This window comes from Sapajus apella, unplaced genomic scaffold, assembly GCF_009761245.1.
Source record: "Sapajus apella isolate SASKATOON/1434 unplaced genomic scaffold, GSC_monkey_1.0 scaffold171, whole genome shotgun sequence".
NCBI lineage: Eukaryota > Metazoa > Chordata > Mammalia > Primates > Cebidae > Sapajus > Sapajus apella.
In genome coordinates this window covers 1,312,947-1,329,813 of record NW_022437111.1, presented here as the reverse complement: position 1 = coordinate 1,329,813, position 16,867 = coordinate 1,312,947, and the positions used below count along the sequence as shown (strand labels likewise).

Here is a 16,867-nt window from a genome sequence, read left to right as displayed (position 1 = left end):
ACTCTTGACATTATTAGTAAGTACTGCTTTAAAAAAATTGTGTTAGAAATTTTAAAACATTTGGAAATTCTGGTTGTGGCTTCAGATTTCACAGTTCAGATGATGCAACAGGATGGAACCATTGTCAAAGAGAAGGCAGGGACGTTTGATCTTGTTAGGACATGACTCCTGTACTTGCCCATTTGTTCATCCATCAACCCTTCTTTCTTCCAAATTCCAGGTAGCATATTCTGTCCAGGAAGCAAGAAGACTTGCTTGGAGGCATACTCATTTTCCCCATGCCTCTTTGCTCTTTGTGGAAAATAAAGGATTTTATAGGCGGAGCTAGTGAACGCCTCTTTTAAAACACGAGTCTACACACTTCCCTGTTCACTTTGGTTCCAACATTCTGCCCAGCAAAGAAGCAGTCAGTCAAAATGATACCCGGAGGCTTATCTGAGGCCAAAGCCGCCACTCCAGAAATCCAGGAGATTGTTGATAAGGTGAGTTGATGCCATTCAGGAAAAAGTCTGAGCCGAAATCTTGATTCATAGGTTGTCACTGTGGAAAGGATATGGTTGAATATGAAAACTAGAACTTCAGGATGTGTATGGCTTTGTTCAGGTTTCTTTACAACTAAGATGAAATAAGAGCTTTTCAGATGAAACCTCGAATAATCCCCAAACTGTGAGTGTGAGCTTGAGCAAAGGTCATTTCTTATCTGAGCTTCATTTTCTCCATTTGTAAAAGAATAATTTGTATTGTATCATCTTTAAATCTCTTACAAGATATGATTCTAGGATTACTAATTCAGTTTCTGATGAAACTTTTCTAATCTCACCAAGTGAAGCCAACGTGTAATTGAAGACTAAGGTTGTTAATAATTTGATGAAGTAGACTTGAAACGCACTGCAGGAAATTTTTTTTAAAAATAGATTGAATGAAGAATAACATTGTAAAGGCAATCTACTTACAAACTTCATAGACATTTGCTTAAATAAACACTGTTTTAGTCTTTTCATAGTTAAAGGATGATTAAACAAACGGAGAAGAGAAGTGACAGTCTCTAGTGACTCCAAAATGTCATAGGCCGCCAAATTATATATGGAAAAATAAAACTCAATGTTGTTAGTAGATTGATACATTTTTCATTTCTTCTGTTTTGGTTTGTTTTGTTTTTAAGAGATGGGGTCTCACTCTGTCATCCAGGCTGGAGTGCAGTGGTGTGATCACAGCTCACTGTAACCTCAACCTCTCGAGCCCAAGCAATCCTCCCCACTCAGCCTCATGAGTAGCTGGGATTACGGACACATGCCACTACACTTGGCTGATTTGGGGGGGTTAGTTTTATTTTGTTGCCTAGACTGGTCTTGAATTCCTGGGTTCAAGCCATCTGCTCACCTAGGCTTCCCAAAATATTGTGATTACAGGTATAAGCCACCACACCCAGCCCTGATACATTTTTCTAAGTGCTGTTTGATTAATCTATACAGTAAACATTTATTTGCATATTTTGTGAAAGAAAAACATGTACAAAGTACTATTTTGGCTTTTCAGTTTGTTGCCGTATTTTTTTGTCAGAAAAAAGGACATTTTCAGGATAGTTGGCATAATTCTAACAAGGTTTAGAGACTACTTAATAGTATTATTCTTGATTTTTCTCTCTGAAACACCATTCTGTGATAGCTTGGCAAACAAGATCAGCTTTTTGTGTGATTATAAGAGTTGGGCTCTTGTATGTTCGGGAAACTAGAAAGCTCTCTAAGGGGCCAGATGCCTAGAATCCCATCACTTATTCTTAGGGACTAATTATTTCTCTTTCAAGAGTTCTTTTTTTCTTTTAATGAATAAATATCCTGAAGATTTTTTTTTCTGGGAGAAGATGATATTAAGTCAGTAATTCCTTCATGTGAATCCCCCATCAGATCAATGTTCTCAAACTTGAAGGTGCACATGAATCACTTGCAGGTCTTGATAAACCTGATTCAGGGGGACTGGGGTAGGTCTGAGATTCTGCATTTCTACCAGGCTCCCAATTGCTGCTGCTGCTGCTCTCCATGACCTCACTTGCCTGCAGGACCAGAGATATATGGTATACTACAAGGCCCGTGGGAGATGGGGCTTTAAAAGTCAGGTTGCCAAAAATAAAACCTGTCTATTTCATTTGAAAAATGAAGGTAACACCTTTTGCCCCATCAATTTCAGAGCTGAAAGGACTAAGTGAGATAATGTGCATAAAAATGACTTGAAAATGAAACAGAAATGTGCATAGGTGAGGCAACACTATTGTTTACTTCAAATTTGTGGCTAAAATCATCCCTAACCCTAAAAAGGTCCCCCTGAGACTCTCTAAGAATCAGAGCTGTAGGAAGATAGGGAAAAATAAATTTGAGATAGAGAAAGTACAGAAAATTTTAATGATTTTAAAGAGCCTATCACGATTAGCAAGAACTATTAATTTTTAAAATAAGAAGCTACCAGAAGGCCTTGCATTGTTAATAACACCTATCTGTATGACTTGTTCTTAGTTACTGAAGTGCCTAAAAGAAAAAGAAACACCTATCTGTGAGTCTCATCTTAAATTATAAAATTAATTTGAAAGTGTGTGTAGATGAGGGGCTGCTTTTCTTGAACTCCAACTTCATCAGAGGTGGAATGGAATGAGAGATAAGTATTAACAACAGCTACCTCACCCCAGAAAGGGACTTTGCAGTTTTAAAAGCTTGACCTGACCTCCATTCAAAGTCTCATTTGATCTTCATAGCCCCTGGAACAGGCAGGGAAGGTATTATGTCTATCTTATAGATGATGAAACCAAGATTCAAAGAGATTAAGAGTCACCTAGTTAAGAAGTTAGCTCACCGGCCGGGCGCGGTGGCTCACACCTTTAATCCCAGCACTTTGGGAGGCCGAGGTGCGTGGATCACGAGGTCAAGAGATCGAGACCATCCTGGTCAACATGGTGAAACCCCGTCTCTACTAAAAATACAAAAAAGTTAGCTGGGCATGGTGGCGCGTGCCTGTAATCCCAGCTACTCGGGAGGCTGAGGCAGGAGAATTGCCTGAACCCAGGAGGCGGAGGTTGCGGTGAGCCGAGATCGCGCCATTGCACTCCAGCCTGGGTAACATGAGCGACACTCCGTCTCAAAAAAAACAAAAAAGAAAAAAAAAGAAGTTAGCTCACCCTCAGTGTTTGACTGCCTGCCCTCTCTACTATGCAGTGGCAGAACACAGAGGAAAATAGGAAAGTGAAATACACTGAGTGGAGAGAGTGTGGTAAGTTTGTTTTCTCTGTGGAAGCACCAGCCTCACGTGTAAGTCAACAGGAAGCCAAGGCGGGTGGATCACGTGAGGTCAGGAGTTAGAGATCAGCCTGGCCAACATGGCGAAACCTGTCTCTACTAATAATACAAAGCTTAGCCGGACGTGGTGGCAGGCACCTGTAATCCCAGCTACTTGGGAGGCTGAGGCAGGAGAATCGCTTGAGCCTGGGAGGCAGAAATTGCACTGAGCCAAGATCGTGCCACTACACTTCAGACTGGATGACAGAGCGAGACTCCATCTCAAAAAATTTAAAAAAATTAAAGTTTTTTAAAAATGTAAATCATTAGAGAGCTGGGTGCCGTGGCCCATGGCTGTAATCTAGGCATTTTAGGAGGCTGAGGCAGGCAGATTGCTTGATCTGGGGAGTTTAAGGGCATCATGACAAAAATCCCATCCCTTCCCACACACAAAATACAAAAAAAATAGCCAGGTGGTACACGCCTGTAGTCCCAGCTACTTGGGAGGCTTAGGCAGAAGGACCAGTTGCACCCAGAAAGTCGAGGATGCAGTGAGTTGTGATCACGTCACTGCACTCCAGCCTGGCCAACAAAGCAATACTCTGTCTCAAAAAATAATAAATAAATAAATAAATATAGGAAATGAATATCAATGAATCATTTCACGGTAGGTGCATTTCTTGTATGTCTCTTAAGTGTCTAGTATTATGCTAATCACTATGGAAGCTACATAAGGGCTGTAAGATACAGCCCTTGGCCTCTAGGAGTTTTACAGGGTAGTCGGGAAAATTGAGATATCTGGAACATAATAGAAAACAATATTCAAGTGAGTATTTTTTTTGAGTGTGTGAGACAGAGTCTCCCTCTGTCACCCAGGCTGGAGTGCAGTGGCACAATCTCGGCTAGTGCAACCTCTGCCTCCTGGGTTCAAGCGATCTTCCTGCCTCAGCCTCCCGAGTAGCTGGAACTACAGGCATGTACCAACATGCCTGGCTAATTTTTTGTATTTTTAGTAGAGATGGGGGTTTCACTGTGTTAGTCAGGTTGGTCTCCATCTCCTGACCTCATGATCCGCCTGCCTCGGCCTCCCAAAGTGCTGGGATTACAGGCGTTAGCCACAGCGCCCTGCCAGAGTACTTTTTTATAATCATAGGTTTTAGACCAGAAAAGATGTTAGAGATTGCTGGTGAAGCCTCCTTCCCTTCAGGTGAATAATTACTGTGTTGCAGTTCAGCTCCTGGGGTGTTAAAGCCCCAGTTATCGCTTATCTGTCCTCTCTTGCAGGAGTGAGCCTTAGGGCACAATTCCCAGGTCAGTGTTAGAAGGTAGAGGAAGAGTTGGAAAACGCTTTATAGTTTAAGAAGCACTTTCACATCAGTTACATCATTTATGCCCCGATAAACAGCCCCAAGAGGTAGGTATTATTATAACCACTTTATAGGTGAGAAACTTGAGTCAATTCCTTCTCCAAAATTACAGAGCTAGGTCCCCATGCAGGATAGGGAAAATGGGTAGGCGCTGGTAATTCAAGGTCAATCTTCACTACCTGTCACTGACTTGCTGGCTTTATTCCTTTGATTTTTTAAAATGTATTTCTTTTTTAAAAAATCACCTATTAAAGTGCAAGTATTCTTAGAGGAGCTGAAGTTTATCAGCTTTCCTTGGCCTTCTCAGAGAGCTTCTTAGTGGAAGGCCAACTGAAGAACCCCATTAGAAGCAGAGAAAGAAGGAAGGAAAAGATCATCACACAGAAAAGGGAAGAGTATCAAAGACAAATGATAACTGTATGACCAAAGAATTTGATACCACAGTGAAAGAGGGATATTGGATGAGGGCAGAAAAAAAGAAAGGCAAACAGAGGGGACAGCGATTGAGAAAACTTGAAAGTTTTTGAAGGCTTCCCATTCTGAAGATAACAGAGACTGGACATGTCATTGTGGCATTATGTACTAAAGTACACTCAGAAGAAAACCTTTTTCCAAGATTCTCTGTATTAGCTGAGGTCATTGCTATACTCATCTTTCCTATAGGGGAGACAAGTTGTCAGGATGGAAAACAACTGTGGTCTTTTCATTTAAAAAACATTGATTAGGTAGAACTGTGTGAATTGCTATGGGGGTAGCGAGGACATAAAATAGTGCCTGCGCCTGTGGAAATTTATAAAGTAGAATGGAGCTAAGAGGGACACATAAAGAAAGACAGAGCCATACGCAGCCCCATTCATGAAAAGCCACAATCTCTAACATGAAGAACCAAATAAATGAATGGCCAAATAGCAAAAGCCTCTGGATCATCATTGCTGATCCATTATCTTATATAATATGTTAATAAGCATTTGATAAGAATTCTGAGCATGTTTATGAGAAGGAAAGAAATATTATTTAATTATTTTTAGAAGAGCTACTATATATGCAATGTGCATGCACACAACACATACACACATACACTCCCCTTAGTCATAAACCTGATTGCTGAATACCCTTCCTGATCAACACACAGAACATGATTTTTGTCGGTCAGGACACCACACAAACACTTCATCTGCATACCATCCTGGGTACACCCTGGAAGTTGGCATGCCATCCACAAATTTGCATTCCCCTCTCTGACCACAGCCTCCTCATTAGTCACCTCTCCCACTGTCCCACACCCAAAGAACCTGCCATTCAGCCACACCAGAATCCTCCAGGCACCTACCTTCCCATCTTCATGAGAACATGCCGAGGCCCACTCAGTCTCTCATCCAGCCTGGACCCCAGGACCAGAGGATAGCTTCAAATACCCCTCCACTAATGACGATTTCCTTGACCCTGGGAGCTCTTGGCATTCTAATTCTCAGTTAAAGATCATGCCCACTGCCATCGCATATCCATCCAGGATAAAAGAACTTTGCCAAAGCGAGGTGCCACAGAAAACTCACCCATTACAAACTTATGAATTAATGCTGAACAACCCAGACAGGACCCAGGCTGCCAGAACATCTTTTCAGTCATATTTGTTGGTCTTTTTCTAGAAACCCCACAAATGTGAACCTCTCTTCAGTTGCTCAATCTCTCCCATCCCCCATGGTCCCTCCAGCAGGATGTCTCAGTTCCCACTTTTCTTAGGGCAGCCATCCCCAACATCTTTGGCATCAGAGACCAGCTTCATGGAAGGCAATTTTTCCACAGATGGGGTCGAGGGGATGGTTTTGGTATGAAACTGTTCCACCTCAGATCATCAGGCATGATATTCTCATAAGGAGCGTGCAACCTCAATCCCTTGCATGCACAGCTCACAATCATGTTTGAGCTCCTATGAGAATCTGATGCCACCGCTGATCTAATAGAAGGCAGAACCCAGGCCTTAATGCTCACTGGCTCACTGCTCCCCTACTACTGGGCAGCCCAATTCCTAACAGGCCAGGAATGGGTGCTGGTCTGCAGCCCAGGGATTGAGGACCCCTGTCAGGTGATTGCAGGCTTCTGGTAAGAAAATGCCCCAGTTGATCCTATCTCTTGCTGGATCTCATTCCTCACTAGACTGTGTTCTCCTCTCTTCAGCCAGCCCTTCCTCTCTTAGCCAGGTGACTTCATTTCTTATATCCTCAGTGCCTAGTCCCATACTCTCTTCTTCCTTCAAAACATACTCAGACAACAAATGTCCACAAGTCACATCTTACAACAAATACACACACACACACACACACACACACACACACACACACACTCCCCTTAGTCATAAACCTGATTGCTGAATACCATTCCTGGCCAACACACAGAACATGATTTTTGTCGGTCAGGACACCACACAAATGCCTCATCCGCATATCATCCTGGGTACACCCTCGAACTTAGCATGTCATAGTAGACTCTTGCATATCAGGCCCAGCTGAGAGTGGGAATGAAGTACTATGCAGAAAGCTGATGGGTTCACTGAAAGCTTACAAATTGAATTTGGGACTCTGTCTCCCTTCTCATGCTTGGTTCAGGAATGCTGGCATTTAAGCTCATACCCCTCTGTGGTAGATAGAATGATGGCCCTCCAAAGATGTCCATGTCCTAATCCCTGGAACCTGTGACTAGGTTCCTTTACACAGCAAAGACGACTTTGTAAGTGTGAATAAGTTAAGGATTTGGAGATGGAGACGTTATCCTGGATTATCCAGGTAAGCCCATGCAATCACAGGGTCTTTATGAGAATTATATCCAAATACTGCACTTCTAGTTAGTATTTTTTTTTCCACAGAGGTATAAGTCAGCAATTCTAAAAGTATTTTATATATATATGCTAGAAGTGAACAAATAGGCAAATACATTGCAAGTAATAAGAACCAGGCTTCTTCCTCAGTGTTTGAGAAAGGAGTTACAATAAGGAAAGGGGAAAGACTAAATGAGTCCTGTGGTATTTGATTTTTTTTTTTTTTTTGAGATGAAGTTTCAGTCTTGTTGCCCAGGCTGGAGTACAATGGTGCGATCACGGCTCGCTGCAACCTCCACCTCCCAGGTTCAAGCAATTCTCCTGCCTCAGCCTCCTAAGTAGCTGGGATTGCAGGCATGCGCCATCATGCACAGCTAATTTTGTATTTTTCATACAGACGGGGTTTCATCATGTTGGTCAGGCTGTTCTCAAACTCCTGACCTCGGGTGATCCACCCACCTTGGCCTCCCAAAGTGCTGGGATTACAGGCATAAGCCACTGCACCCAGCATCGTGTTTGATTTTAATCAGAAGAATACACACACACACACACACACACACACACACACACACACACACACACATACCCCTACATACATATATAATGTATATATATGATGACACACACATAAATGTGTGTATATGTGCACACACATACGAGTAAAGATACATGCACATGTGTGTGAGTACACAGACATTATTTTGTAGCCCTTTCTACTGAGTGGGCCTAGAAGCAATGACATCTAGTAACAAGAGACACAGTACCCAAATCTTGGGTCTTAAATACCATTCTCCAATAAAAGGAGCGGGGGCTCCTTGAAGAAATAGTTGATTCCAGTGAGGAGGCAAGGATAATTCAAGATAAACCTGGAACATCTGATTCTACTTCTGTAGAGTCAGAAAGTAAGGAAGGGTTTATAAAATACGGAGGAATATTGAAAGGACACAGGCATCAGGTGAAGGAGCTCCCAATGGCCAAATTTAGTACATTTGAATAACAAAATAAAGAGCAATGAATTGTAATCCACAGAGTAAAAGAATTATCCATGAGTCATATTAATATAAAATAAGGTAGGGCGAGGTGCCTCACTCCTGTAATCCCAGGTCTTTGGGAGGCTGAGGCAGGCAGACCACGAGGTCAAAAGTTCGAGAGCAGCCTGACCAACATGGTGAAACCTCATCTCTACTAAGAATACAAAAATTAGCCAGGTAAAGTGGTGTGTGCCTGTAATCCCAGCTACTCAGGAGGCTAAGATAGGAGAATCACTTGAACCCAGGAAACGGAGGTTGCAATGAGTCAAGATTGCACCACTACACTCCAGCCTGGGCAATAGAGGGAGACTTCCTCTCAAAAAAAATAAATTGACTGGGCGTGGTGGCCCATGCCTGTAATCCCAGCACTTTGGGAGGCTGAGGTGGGCAGAACAGCTGAGATTGGGAGTTCAAGACAACACCAGTCTGGAGAACATGGAGAAAACCCATCTCTACTAAAAATACAAAATTAGCCTGGTATGGTGGCGCATGCCTGCAATCCCAGATACTCAGAAGGTTGGGGCAGGAGAATAGCTTGAAACTGGGAAGCAGAGGTTGCAGTGCGCCGAGATCACCCATTGCACTCCAGCCTGGGCAACAAGAGCGAAACTCCATCTCAAAAAATTAATCAATTAATTTAATTAAATAAGTAATTGACTACATAAAGAGGAAAGAGGGAATAGCTCTTCCTTACAGTAAAATTCCAAGTAATAAATGTACAAGAAATTATTTTTTAAATTACCATTTGGCCAACACCACAATTAATCATTGTGGTAGGCAGGAACCATCAATGGATGCTAGAATTCATGAATGAAAGTATGACAAGAAACAGGACTGCTGCATAGTCTGAATGTCTCCTCACAAGATACTTAATAATTACAAAGGGAAAACAATAGTAACTTTACAGTGGAGAAACCTGGCAGACATCCTAAGTGATCAAAATTAACATCACCAGTAATGAAATGTAGCCCCTGATAGGATGCACTAAAGCACAACATCACTTTTGTGTATTGTTACAAAAATGTATAATACTAACATAAGAGGAGATCATACAAACCTAAATTGAGGGACATTCTACCAATTAACAGGCCAGTATTCTTCAAAAATGTTAAGGTCATGAACAACAAAGGAATGAACCCAGATTGTAGGAGAAATGACAACTAAATGCAATGTAGGATCCTAAATGAGATCTTGGAGCAGAAAAAAGGACATTTTCAGGATAATTGGCAAAATTCTAACAAGGTTTAGAGGCTACTTAATAGTATGCCATGTTAATTTCCTGATTTTGGTGATTATACTGTTATACAAAATGGCAAAATTAGGGGAACTGTAAATGATGTAAGAAAACTCATTATACTAATTTCACAACTTTTAAGTCTGAAATTATTTTAAAATAATGTTTTAATCAGGTAGTAATTATTGCTTTCCTAATTTTTGTTAATCAAAAACATATATAGCTCTTAGAGTTTTAGCCGTCAAAATATTCCTATATTGCATTACCACACTGAGTTGTAAATTCAGCCTAAAGCAACACAATTTGACATTTTAACTTATGTAATTATATTAAAATGGGTATTTTCTATTGAAATAATAAAAATAGTTCATAGATCTCATACCATCTTTGAAGACTTTTAGGAGGATGAGGTTTCCAGATGTGTAAATGGCATAAGTGAAGTCTAATATAGCTTTGATTATTTGTTTCCTCTTTTCTTTAGGTTAAACCACAGCTTGAAGAAAAAACAAATGAGAAGTACGAAAAATTGGAAGCTGTGGAGTATAAAACTCAAGTCGTTGCTGGAATAAATTACTACATTAAGGTTAGAGTTCTGCACCTACTTTAGCACAAAAGATATATTTCTCATTTTATGTAAAATGTTCCCTGATTTCCCTACCATATAATTCCTTCCTTATGGTTGTCCTAAATTAAGATACACAGCACGATACCTTTCAAATGGTAGACTCTCAAATTTGGTAGATGATGTGATACCATTTTCTGTCTTGTGAATTCAGAAAGCTTTATAACATTGATTCTTGATTTCTGGAAATTGTATAGAAAAAGATTTCATAACAGTTCGGGGCATGCTGGACGTGTGGCTGTGCTGCATCTTAGGTAAGGAGGGAGTGTGTCCAGCCCCACACCTTCATCTGCCTGAAGGTGTGGGGCTGGACCAGATGGTATCTTGAAGCTGATTCCACATCAAAGCTGTATGATTCTACATGTCTAAATTAAATAGATTACAGTAATGAGTCAAACCATTAGCTGGGAAAATAATTTAAACCATTTTTGCCCTTTAAATAAGCATTTTGATTAATATAATGTAAATACTATTTTTGTAACACAAATTAGTAGATTTAACTTGTGGCACTTTAGGTATAGTTTAAAGCAGTGGAATATTTAAAATATTTTAAAAATTAATTTTATAGCTCTGTCAAAAAATTGCATGATGCACAGATCCAGTTCTAATTGAAGTTATCAAGAGGAAACCAATTTAACAAGTCAACCATGAATATTTGAGAGGCATTTTTGTCCTTATGTATTAAGATGATAATTCCAATTTTAAAAATAAAAACAGATATTCAAGGGTATTTACTTAATCTTAGCTATTTACTTAGCTATTTGGCCAGGGCACAGTGTGGCTTATTTCTCTTTAACGAACAATTCAATTAAAATATAAAAATTTTAAAAGATGGCCTCAGCAAAAAAAACAGTAAGTAGAGCTAGTCAGCTCAGCATAAGAAAGTTTCAGTACTGAGTTATGTACATGGATCAGCCCTGTTCTGCCAAATATGAGCTCCTAGTAAAGACCAGGTCCTGGGGAGACACAGGTGAAAGAGCCCCTGCTGTATCCTCAGAAAACAATGGCACCATTTCCTCCATTCTCAATCTACTTTCTCCATGGCTAGAAAAAAGTTTTCCAGTTAAAAATGATTATGAGCCAAGATAGGAAACATTCTATCAACATTAGGATATTTATTTTAATAAATTATGGTTAATTCAAATGCATACATTTCACATATTACCAGCTCACACATTTCTTCAACAGTTCATCAGATAACTATCTTGAGAATTTCTCATTGAAAATTTCTTCCCTTGACCACCCTTTTGTCCTCTCTTAATCAGTCTCCCCTCTCTCTCTTTCTCTCTCTCATCTTTTCTTCCTTCTGCTATCAAATTTTCCCTACTGGATCTCAGCCACAGATCCCAGTTCCCTCTTACTTCCTGGCAGTCTGGCTGTTGATCCCTTTGCTCTGAGCCACTTGAGATTTAAGGTCTTGCCAGTGACATGACCTTCTCTATGGATCTAAAGTACCTATCAAGAGGCAGGTGGTAGAATGGAAGGGCCACAGGCTTAGGTGCCAGAGTGTCCTGGGTTCGAACCCTTGTTCAATTTGTTCTATGGGTCAAAATGTGTGTGATAGAAGCTCCTCCTCTCTGAGCCTTCACTCCTTTACCTGCACAATGAGGGTAATAACCTACTTTGCAGGGTGTCGTGAGGAATAAATAAGCTGGAAATTTGCTGAGCACTTAACAATTCTCCATGCACTATTCTAAGAGTAGGGCATGTATTATCTCATTTAATCTTCACAACAAATCTATGAGATAAATACAATCATTTCTTTTGGGTTACTGATGATAAAATTGAGCTCCCAGGTGGTGAAGAAACTAACACAGTTCACACGACTGTAGGAGCAGAGTCAGGATTTGCACCCAGATGGGCTGAGCTTAACTACTGGCTGCATTGTCGCTAATATCAAGTACAAAATAAGAACTTTTAAATGGTTACACTGGCCTGGTGTGGTGGCTCACGTCCATAATCCCAGCACTTTGTAAAGCCAAGGTGAGAGGATAGCTTGAAGCCGGGAGTTTGAGATCAGCCTGGGGAACATAGCAAGACCCTGTCTCTACAAAAAATAATTAATTACCGAGGCGTGGCGATGCCCACCAGCAGTCCTAGCTACTTGGGAAGCTGAGGTAGGAGGATCACTTGGACCGAGGAGTTTCAGCCTACAGTGAGCTGTGATCGCACCACTGCACTACAGTCTGGGCAACAGAGCGAGGCCTCATTCTCCCATCAATACCCCCCAAAAAGGTTACATTGTAGAGTGAAAAGAATGTAGATGTTACAGCCTAACAGATCTGGGTGCCACTTATTAGCTATCACTAAATCTGTCTTTATTCTGCTTCCACATCTATAAAATTTTCATTCTTCCACCTTTCTTCAGTCCTATAATACTAACTTAATATAATCATATATATAAAATGCTCATCATAGTGTCTGGCTCACAGTAAACATTTGATATATGGCATTTGTTAAAATTAGGATAGGAAGTGACATCAGAAGCACAATAAATATTTTTATAAGACAGAATATTTATTGTCTCAAGCAAGAACCAAAGTAAAAATTCTTACCATAATTTTCTAGGTCTCAGATTCACATCCAAATTACTGCTTCTGCTTCAACCTTCATATCAATGACTTCCTAGCAAAACCCCTTGGCTTTTTTTTTTTTCTTTGAGACGAAGTTTCACTCTTGTCACTCAGGCTGGAGTGTAGTGGCATGATCTCAGCTCGCAACCTCCACCTCCCAGATTCAAGTGGTTCTCCTGCCTGAGCCTCCCAAGTAGCTGGGATTACAGGTGTGTGCCACCACACCCAGCTAATTTTGTATTTTTAGTAGAAACCGGGTTTCACCCTGTTGGCAAGGTTTGTCTCAAACTCCTGACCTCATGTGATCCACCTGCCTCGGCTTTCCAAAGTGCTGGAATTACAGGCGTGAGCCACAATGCCAGGCCAACCCCTTCACTTTAGAAGGGAGGGTGTCTGCCCCCTGGGCTCTGCTCAATCCTATCAGTGGACATTTATAAAGTAGGTTCTGATATGGGTATGGGAACCCTGCATCCCAAATTTTCTAGAGCAATTCTGATTTTCTTCTCCCTTATCAGATTGTATGGCACACAAAGTGTCCCTAGTTGGGAGTCAGAAAACAGCATCACCAAAAACATAGGCTGTCACTTGTTTTCTTGTTCTATGCATCTTTAAAATAAAAATAAAAATAAAAATGAATAAACGTAGGACCTATGCCTCTTGCCATGCCATTAGTCTACTTTTTTTTTTTTTTTGAGACAGACTCTCGCTCTGTCGCCCAGGCTGGAGTGCAGTGGCGCAATCTCAGCCTCTGGAGTAGCTGGTATTACAGGTACACACCACCATGCGTCCGCCTAATTTTGTATTTTTAGTAGAGGTGGGGTTTCACGATGCTGGCCAGGCTGGTCTCAAATTGCTGACCTTGTGATCTGCCTGCATTGGCCTCCCAAAGTGCTGATGTTACAGGCATGAGTCACCACGCCTGGCCTAGTCTACTTTTTCTCTCCTAAAATAAGGTGGTGGATTCATGAAAACAAAGAATCTAAGCATGGTGGGCTAGGCCTAGCAATGCTGTTCCCCAACAGCTTTTTGGACGGAAGTCTTTATAGACCTGTGGATCTCTCACTTGACATAGACCTATTTGAACAAATCTCCTTTTTGCTTTCTCTTTTTTAAATACTTTTCAGGTACGAGCAGGTGATAACTGTTATATACACTTGAAAGTATTCAAAAGCCTTCCCGGACAAAATGAGGATTTGGTGCTTTCTGGATACCAGACTGACAAAAGCAAGGACGACGAGCTGACTGGCTTTTAGCAGCATGTTCCCAAAGTGCTCTGATTCCTTCTACTGGTTACTGAGTCATGATCCTTGCTGATAAATGTAACCATCAATAAAGATGCATTCTTTTAAAATATATATATATTTCTTCAATTATTTCTCATTTATTGTATTAAGTAAAAATGATCTTTTCTTTCTCAAAATCCATTTTACTGCTTTAGAGTATAAATTCCATGTAAACTGATGTCATTGGAAATCTTACGAAAACTAGTCAAGCCTAATGCAACTGGCTAAAGGATAGCACCACCCTTACCTCCACCATAGGCAGGCTGGATCGTGGACTATCAGTTCACCAGCCTCCTTGTTCCTTGTGGTTGCTGAGAACCCAACATTCCATCTCTACCCTCATACTTCAAAATTAAAAATTAAATCAAGCATTTTACAAAGTGTGTGTGTGTGTGTATACTTTTTTTTTTTTTTTTTTTAAGATGAAGTCTTGCTCTGTCGCTCCGGCTGGAGTGTGATGGCGTGATCTCAGCTCATTCCAACCTCCGCCTCCCAGGTTCAAGCGATTCTCCTGCCTCAGCCTCCTGAGTAGCTGGGACTAAAGGTGCCTGCCACCACGCCCTGCTAATTTTTGTATTTTTAGTAGAGACAGGGGTCCACCATGTTGGCCAGGCTGGTTTCCAGTTCCTGACCTCAAGTGATCCGCCCACCTCAGCCTCTCAAAGTGCTGGGATTACAGGTGTGAGCCACCACACTCAGCCTATATTTTTATTTTGAAACAGTCTTAGACATAGAGAAAAGTTGCAAAAAAAAAAAAGAAAACACTTTTTTTTCCTGGACATTTGAGACTAAGTTACTTGCCATGATGACCCATCACCAACAAATACTTCAGTGTGCATTTCCTACAAACAAGGATACTCTCCTGCAAAGCTGAAATACAACCATCAAAATCAGGAAATTGGCAGGTCATGATGGCTCACACCTGTAATCCCAGCACTTTGGTAGGCCAAGGCAGCAAGATTGTTTGAGGACAGGAATTCAAGACCAATCTGGGCAACACAGTGAGACCATTTCTTTACAAAAAAATTTAAAAATTAGCTGGGCATAGTGGCATGTACCTATAGTCCCAGCTATTTGGGAGGCTGAAGTAGGAGGGATGGCTTAAACCCAGGAAAGGCTAAAGTGAGCTATACTCATATTACTGCACTCCAGCCTGGGTGACAGAGAGAGACTGTGTCTTAAAAAAATAAAAATTAAAAATAAAATTAATCAGGAATTTAACACTGATACACTGGTAGCATCTAATCCCCAGACACCATTCAAATCACTCTAGTTGTCCCAATAATGTCATTTTTTACAAGAAGATTCTAGTAAGGTGAGGTGGCAAGCATCTGTCGTTCTAGCTGGCAAGCATTTGTAGTTCTGGCTTACTCAGGTGGCAGAAGCAGGTGGACCTCTAGAGGCCAGCAGTTCAAGGCTATGGTGTGCAATGATCATGTCCATGAATAGCCACTCTGTACCAGCCTGGGCTACATAGCAAGACCCCATCTCAAAAATAAGATTCAGGCCGGGTGCGGTGGCTCACGCCCATAATCCCAACACTTTGGGAGGCCAAGGCAGGTAGATCGTGAGGTCAAGAGATCAAGACCATCATGGCCAACATGGTGAAACCCCCTCTCTACTAAAAAATACAAAAATTAACTGGTCATGGTGGTGCACACCTGTAGTCCCAGCTACTCAGGAGGCTGAGGCAGGAGAATTGCTTGAACCCAGGGGGCGAAGGTTGCAGTGAGCTGAGATCACACCATTGCACTCCAGCCTCACTTTTATTAATTTCTACTCTAATTTTTATTATTTCCTTCCCTCTGCTTGCTTTGGATTGACTTTGATCTTCTATTGCCTGTGTCTCAAGGCAAAAGTTTAGGCTATTGATTTGATATTATCTTTGTTTTGGCATAAGTGTTGACAGCTATAAATATCCCTCTAAACACTGTTTTAGTTGCATTCCACAAGTTTTGATATGTTGTTTATTTTCATTCATCTCAAAGTACTTTCTAATTTCCCTTTTTATTTTCTTCTTGATTTCTTCTTTGACCATTTGGTTATTTAAGAGTATGTTGTTTAATTTCTACATATTTGTAAAGTCTTCCATCCTTGTCCCCCACCTGTGTGACTCCCACCTCCACTCTCCTCACCCCATCATCTGCTCCCCAATTCAGGCTCTTACACCTGGTCCTGGATCACTGCCTAAGTACCTCTACCTAAGTACCTGCCTTCTCCATGCCAGCTATGCTCCACCATGCTGGGTGGGCACCTACCCATGGAGAAGCCAACTCCAACACCTAGTTTTGGACCATCCAAAACCAGCTTTCCTTGGCCCTACTTAATAGATTTGGGGCTGAATTGTTAGGGAAGGAGAGGGGAAGAGGAAGTGAAGGGGAAAGTAAAGGAAAAGGAGACAATGGGAGAGGCAACATAAAGAGAAAATTTGCTTTTAAAATGCTCTAGCCAGGTGTGGTGGTGTGCACTGTAGCTACTTGGGAGGCCAAGGCAGGGAGGTTGCCTGAGCACAGGAGTTCGAGGCTGCAGTGAGCTATGATTGCACCACTGCACTCCAGCCTGGGTGAGAGAGCAAGGTCCTGTCTCAAGAAAGAAAGAAAGAAAAAGAAAGAAGAAAGAAAGAAAAGAAAGAAAGAAAGAAAGAAAGAAAGAAAGAAAGAAAGAAAGAAAGAAAGAAAGAAAGAA

The 16,867-nt window shown here is 41.2% G+C and overlaps 1 protein-coding gene across 1 annotated transcript; it reads left to right on the top strand.

The window, feature by feature from the left end:
- Positions 1-289: 289 nt before the first annotated feature.
- CSTA (cystatin A) lies at positions 290-14,246 on the top strand. The gene is made up of 3 exons (XM_032267699.1): positions 290-482; positions 10,186-10,287; positions 14,024-14,246. The coding sequence occupies exons 1-3, from the start codon at positions 417-419 to the stop codon at positions 14,150-14,152; spliced, it is 297 nt and encodes a 98-aa protein (XP_032123590.1). The 5' UTR covers positions 290-416; the 3' UTR covers positions 14,153-14,246.
- Positions 14,247-16,867: the final 2,621 nt, after the last annotated feature.

What these genes read in the sequence shown, in the direction of transcription:
- CSTA (XM_032267699.1), top strand. Translation starts at nt 417, where the DNA reads ATGATACCCGGAGGCTTATCTGAGGCCAAAGCCGCCACTCCAGAAATC. An exon ending in TCCAGGAGATTGTTGATAAG is followed by an intron (nt 483 to 10,185) that starts GTGAGTTGATGC and finishes TCTTTTCTTTAG; the next exon opens with GTTAAACCACAGCTTGAAGA. An exon ending in GAATAAATTACTACATTAAG is followed by an intron (nt 10,288 to 14,023) that starts GTTAGAGTTCTG and finishes AATACTTTTCAG; the next exon opens with GTACGAGCAGGTGATAACTG.